The sequence below is a fragment of the Cryptomeria japonica genome, chromosome 7 (genome assembly GCF_030272615.1).
Source record: "Cryptomeria japonica chromosome 7, Sugi_1.0, whole genome shotgun sequence".
Taxonomy (NCBI): domain Eukaryota; kingdom Viridiplantae; phylum Streptophyta; class Pinopsida; order Cupressales; family Cupressaceae; genus Cryptomeria; species Cryptomeria japonica.
The window spans coordinates 748,740,639-748,746,638 of record NC_081411.1 but is presented as its reverse complement, the minus strand read 5'-3'; the positions used below and the strand labels follow the sequence as shown (position 1 = coordinate 748,746,638).

General features: G+C 40.3%; 1 protein-coding gene across 1 annotated transcript; it reads left to right on the top strand.

Annotated features, from left to right (window-relative positions):
- The first annotated feature begins 3,812 nt into the window (after positions 1–3,812).
- Positions 3,813–4,555, top strand: LOC131856982 (protein PXR1-like). The gene is made up of 3 exons (XM_059208959.1): positions 3,813–4,052; positions 4,155–4,340; positions 4,550–4,555. The coding sequence occupies exons 1-3, from the start codon at positions 3,813–3,815 to the stop codon at positions 4,553–4,555; spliced, it is 432 nt and encodes a 143-aa protein (XP_059064942.1).
- Positions 4,556–6,000: the final 1,445 nt, after the last annotated feature.

The following is a 6,000-nucleotide window of genomic DNA, read 5'->3' as shown; positions in this document are numbered from 1 at the left end:
ATTGTCCCTTTGAAGAGACCAAACCCTCCATATCACTGTCTTTATCACTCACAATAACATTTTTGGACCCAACATCGTTAGAAGGTTGGACCAAAACTTCTCCCTCTTATAAATCATCACTCTTTTTCTTTTCATCACTTGATTCCGTATTAAAACCAACATTGTCAATCATAGCCTCCATATGTTTAGAGGAGACCACATTTGGTTCTTCCTCCCCAGAGACCGTCTTCATTATTTCTAGAACAGGGCAAGGGGACTTCACCCGACCATGAACAACCTCTTTAGGGTTACTAGAGTCCTCTTCATTTAGGATCACTACTAGTTCTCCTCCCTTCTCGGTTGGATTAATAATAGGGTTACTAGAGGCTTCCTCATTCATGCACTTTGTTGGCTCAACTTCCTTCTCATTCAACATTCTTAGGTTTCCGAACCCTAGGGTTAGGTCTGGAAACAACCTTGTTAACATTTAGGGGGCATTTTTTCGCCCAGTGTCCAGTTTTTTTACACACAAAATAGACAAAGGGCAACGATTCATATTCAATGGCCTGAAAAAGTGATCCCAGCTTAGACACAAGGTCTATCGAGGGAGGGAGATCCTTAGATCAACAAATCCCAACACAAATATGAGCATAGACTATCCTTTTTTCGGCAGTTGTCATAGGGTTGATTGACAACAGTTCCCCAAAAGCTTCAGCAATACCTTTGAAGATATCCTCATGCCAATATTCCAGCAGAAGTCCAGGGAGCCTAACCCACATAGGAACAACTTCGAATAAAGAATCAAACATATCCAAACTAGGGGTCCATTTATTAAGGGTAAGAGAGGACTGCCCCATGACCCATGGTCCACCATAGAGAATAGATGGGATATCCTCAACACAAGAGAAGGCAAAAGAGAAGAATTCCCTCGAGAGGGCCAAAGTCTCCAGCTGACCCTTTAAATTCCACCTCTTACTAACAAACACCCTAACTAGATCAATATTAGGTCTCAAGTCCAAAAAATTTCCAACAAGGATCAAATCCATAACAACAATACTATGATCAATGACTTGATAGGAATTTCAAGAGTGACCTTACTACTATTTTTGTCAGAAATAACAACAACTAAGGGAAAGGAAGATTTCCCAACTGGTTTAACCCCAAATAAAGAGGTCCGCTAATTGCTCGTTGCACCTGATAAAAAAAACCCGATCCATATGATCCGTAAAAGGTTTCACCGTCCGAGGAACCTGTGACTCACCGGGAGAGATCGCACCTGGATCCTTAGACCTAGGGGCCCCATCACCTGGGTCCACCTGAAACCTAGCTTTCGGGTTTGTGCCCTCCTCAAAATTCACTTCCCCCTGAATATCTGTTCTGCTAGCAGGCATGGGCGACTAGGAGCTAGCCCCTAGCTATCCTTGATGCGTACATTTCCCTGTTGAAGTGACCAGAGATTCCTGCCTACAATTGTCCTAAAACCCTTGCTCCATTTATCTCTTGGAATCTAATAGAAGTTATTTTTGTAACAAGACACAAATTTCACCAAAATCAACTCCCTCTCTTCGAGAGTATCCCTTGGCCACAATTATCTAACCGATCATCTGCTCCAAACTTATTTTTAAATACTCACTTGCATCCAATGGGTTTCCTTCATTTGGGAAAACTAACAAGATCCCAGGTGTTTTTCTAAGGTCATAATCTCCTACTGCATGGCTTGCATCCAAGAGACGCTTTCTTCTAAAGAGAGAGCTTGGTTCATCGTAAGTACTCAACAAAGCAAATATACAATATAAATATGGTGATCTATACCTATCAATTTGATTTTTTTGCCTTATGGGCCTCCTCAAGGTAGGAGTAATGGGCTCTACATGTCCATCTTCCTTTGTGTGCTCATTCTACACAAACATCTAAATCCTCTTCTTCTTCATCATCCTCAAATCCATCTAACTTTTCTCCAACTTGTGCATCTTCCTACTTCTCAATATTTGTTTCAATGTGCATCATCTTTGTCTTCTACTTTGGTTGTTCTTCACCTAAGTAAGCTCTAAACTCCTTGAAAATAACATCTCTAGAAATGACCATTTTACTTGTTAGAGGATTCCAAGGCTTATATGCTTTTACATTCTCACTGTAACCAACAAAGATGCATTTCTAATCATTTGAATCCAATTTAGATCACTTCTCCTACGGCACATGAACAAAAATATCATAACCAAAGACCCTTAATTGTGCAACCAAAGGCTTTCTACTTGTCCAAGACTTGTTCCATTCTTGAAGCTACCATTGGTCTAATCCCTCTTTGAGAACTTTGTGGCAGCTCTCTCTTCCTCACATCCTGTGGGGGATTTGGAAAGAAAGGAACAACCACATCTTCAGGGATACTTCTCTCCCCCGAGATGTTGCCTTTTACAAAATTCAAAGGGCTATAGTGGAGAACCTCAGGACCATTGGAGAACCTTGCACTCTTGTCAATTGCCTGGAAGCTCACATCCTCAACTCCTGGAACCTGAAGAGTGTTGTTAGGATTCATACTAAAAAAAGTAAGAGACTTGAAGCTAAGTGGTACTCTCCCCCTCCTGGATGGTTCAAAATCAACTTTGACAGTGCTGCTAAAGGCAATCCTAGACCAGCGGGACGTGGTGCAATTCTCAAAGATGAAAATGGCATTTGTAAGGAAATTGTTGTTCCTATAGGTTTCCAAACTAACCATATGGCGGAAGCTATGGCTGCTCTCCAAGGCATCCTTCTAGCTAAAAGGTGGAACTGTCCTTATCTTTGGGTCGAGGGGGACTCTAATAATATCATTAACTGCCTTAAAGGAATTACCAAGCCCTCATGGACTATCAACAATATTATTAAGGCTGCTAGGGATCTTATTAAAACCTTTGATAAATGTTTTATCTCTCACATTTATCGGGAAGCAAATGGCCCCGATGATTGGGCAGCTAACGTGGTGGTCACTCAAGACAACATGATTACCTGGAAGGGTGAAGAGGATCTTCTTAATGATGTTAGATTGATCATTTTCATGGATTGATATAACTACACCTCAAAGATTTTAAATGGATTATATAATGATTAATAACATTACTTGGAGGGATAATAGTAATTATTATTGTGTCAGTACCAATAATGATAAGACGAATGCCACCTTCTCCCACGCTTTCTGGGTTTTTGGGGCCTCATCTAGAGATTTATTTCCATTAGCTATCTGCAACTCTTGAGTTTCTGGTTTGAGCTGTGAAATCATGGGAGGTAACAGGTGTCGCTACGAGCTCAATAATTGTAAAGAATGGAAACAAAAGGAGGAAATATGGAGTATCTTGTAGAAGGGCGGGCTAACGAAGTACATGGAAAGACTCCATGGGAGGGATGCTAAAATCACTAAGTTTTTCACCAAAAATTGGAGGAAGGGCACCCTGAAAATAGGAGATCAAACTATCACCATCGACGAAGACCTCATTGCTCGGGTGACGAGTCTCCAGAGGGAGGGAAGTAATTTCTATAGGGACAGAAAGCTTAGCAAGGAGGCCATCGAGCGATACGCTGAAACTACTAAGGAGAAGAAGCACATGGTTAAGCTTAGCAAGACCTACTACCCTCCCAGGGCCTTTGCTAAGCCTTGGAGGGAGGTTTTGTTTGCAATCATGCACTACATCACTCTGGATGGAAGATTTACCAAAATCTACGGCTACCATTCCGTGATGCTCAACCACTTCAGGTATGAAGACAAAGTTAACATGCCCTATTTCCTTATTTGCTCGATGAATGCCACTATCAAAGCCCACAGAGAGAACCCTAAGGGAGACATTTCTATGCACCAAGGTCTAATGATTCTAATCTATGATCATATTAAAGCTAATCAAATCGCTCGCCCCCAACTTTCTGTCTCTGAATCTGAGGAGGAAGGGTCAGACTCTGAATTTTATATGGGTGAGGATTTTGCCGGTGATTTGAAAAGTGAGACTGAGGAGAGCCTTAAGGACTCCAAGGTTGAATTGGGTAAGAAAAGAAAACAGGAGAGTAGTAATTCGTCCTCTTCCAAGGGCAAGAAAAAAAGAAAAGAGAAGGTCTTCCAGATTCACTCTTCCTCGGAGGAGGAGGTCTCTGAGGACTTTGAAAAGGATGACTCTCCGTCCCTTCGGAAGAAGAAACCTAAATCTTCTTTTCAGAAAAGGAAAAAGCAGAAAAGGCAGGACAATTCCGAGCTGGAGACAGAGGACAAAGAGCAGAGAAAGGATTCAGATGCGGACCAAAAAGTTGAGGAGGAGATTACGGGGGATGGTTTCAACCAGAGTGTTGGTGGTGATGTCGAACAGAATACCGGTGGTGAAGATCCCAAAACTGATCAAGCCAAGGTTGGTGAAAAAATACCCCCTTCTAACCCTTTTGTTGAGGGTTTGAAGGGGTTTGTGGACACCCTCGACTGGCTCATAAACAATCACAAGAAAGTTGTGGAGGAAAACAAGAACCTGAGTCATAGGACTCAAATTCTAGAGACTATTAGCATCAATGAATGTAAATCCATGGTTGAGTATGTTGATGATTTGGGAAAGCTTATTGCCAGAGTTGAAGAGATTAGGGATGCCTTCAATCCAAGGTTTGAGCAAGTGGAGAAGGCCCTAGAGGAAATAAAAAACAATGATGTTGTTAGGGACTAGAGAATGGTGGATGCTGAAAATAGACTCAACAAAATTGATGCCTGTCTCAGAAGCATTGCTGAACAAAGTTATAAAATTCTGGAGGCCTCGGCTGACAACATCAAAATCTTGATCAGTAAGCTGGAGAATGAGAAGGGATCCCTAGAGCAGGAACCTAACATGGAGGGCGTGGAAGGTGTGCAAGGACCAAGAATGAGGACCAGAGGCAAGAAGAGGGAGAAAAAGCCAAACAAGGAAATCGAAGAGCTCAAAATTGCTTCAGCGAATTATGAGTTGTTGGTCATCAAGGCTGCTGAACTTCTTAAGTCTCTATAGGTGTTGCTAGCTGCCTAGGTCTTTATTTCCAATTTTTTCTGCTTTGTTGTTCTTAGTTTTTTTATGTTCGTTTGGGTTGCGGGCTATCTTGCCAGTCTTTTGTATGTTGTCCTTATGCTGGTCTAGTTGATCTTTCCTGATCTATCTTTTGATCTTTATGTAAAAGGTTTTGGGTCCTTAAAACCTGTTTTTCTAATTAATCAGTACTTGTCCACACTTCATAAGGAGTTTTTTCAATAAGACCTTAACAATGTGATCTATTAAACAAATGTAGTACCAATAGCTTTTGCCCAAAAGTATCCATCAAGCTTAGCACCACTTAACATGCTCATAACTCTTTCCATTATGGTTCAATTCATTATTTCAACTACCCCATTTTGTTGGGGAGTGTAAGGAATAGTCTTATGTCAAACAATACCTACATGCTTAGATAATCCATCAAATTTCTTGGAACAATATTCACTCCCATTGTCAATCCTCAACACGTTTATCTTATAATTTGATTCATTTTCCACTAAGGCCTTAAATTCTTTAAACTTTGTGAAAAATTTAGATTTAGAATGCATAAAATAAATCAAAGTGTATCTCAAGAAGTCATCAATGAAGCAAACAAAATACTCGTATTTTCACAAAGAAACAACATCCACTAGACCACACACATATGCATAATTTCTAGTGATCTATTTGCCTTATAAACTCCTTTAGGAAATAATGATGTATTCTATTTACCAAACACACAATGCTCACATAAATCATTTTTTCCAATAGAATAACCAAAAAGATTGTCATCCAACTTTTTATTTAGAATGATCCTAAGACCTTTTTCACCAATGTGACCCAATCTTTGGTGCCACATCATACATGCATTTTCAATGTTATTTACATTGGCAGAGTTACAAAAAGTAGAGGCATTAATCTTGAACAAAGTACCTATTTAAGATCCTTTAGCTATCACCAAACTCCCTCTTACCCACCTACAACCAACCTTTTCAAATGTCACATTCATTCCAAAATCATTCAACTTGGATACAAAAAGAAGATT

Excerpts from the sequence above, each read along its gene's own strand:
- LOC131856982 (XM_059208959.1), top strand. The coding sequence starts at position 3,813 with ATGATTCTAATCTATGATCATATTAAAGCTAATCAAATCGCTCGCCCC. Across the intron at positions 4,053-4,154 it reads AGAAAAAAAGAAAAGAGAAG|AAAAGGAAAAAGCAGAAAAG; the intron begins GTCTTCCAGATT and ends TCTTCTTTTCAG.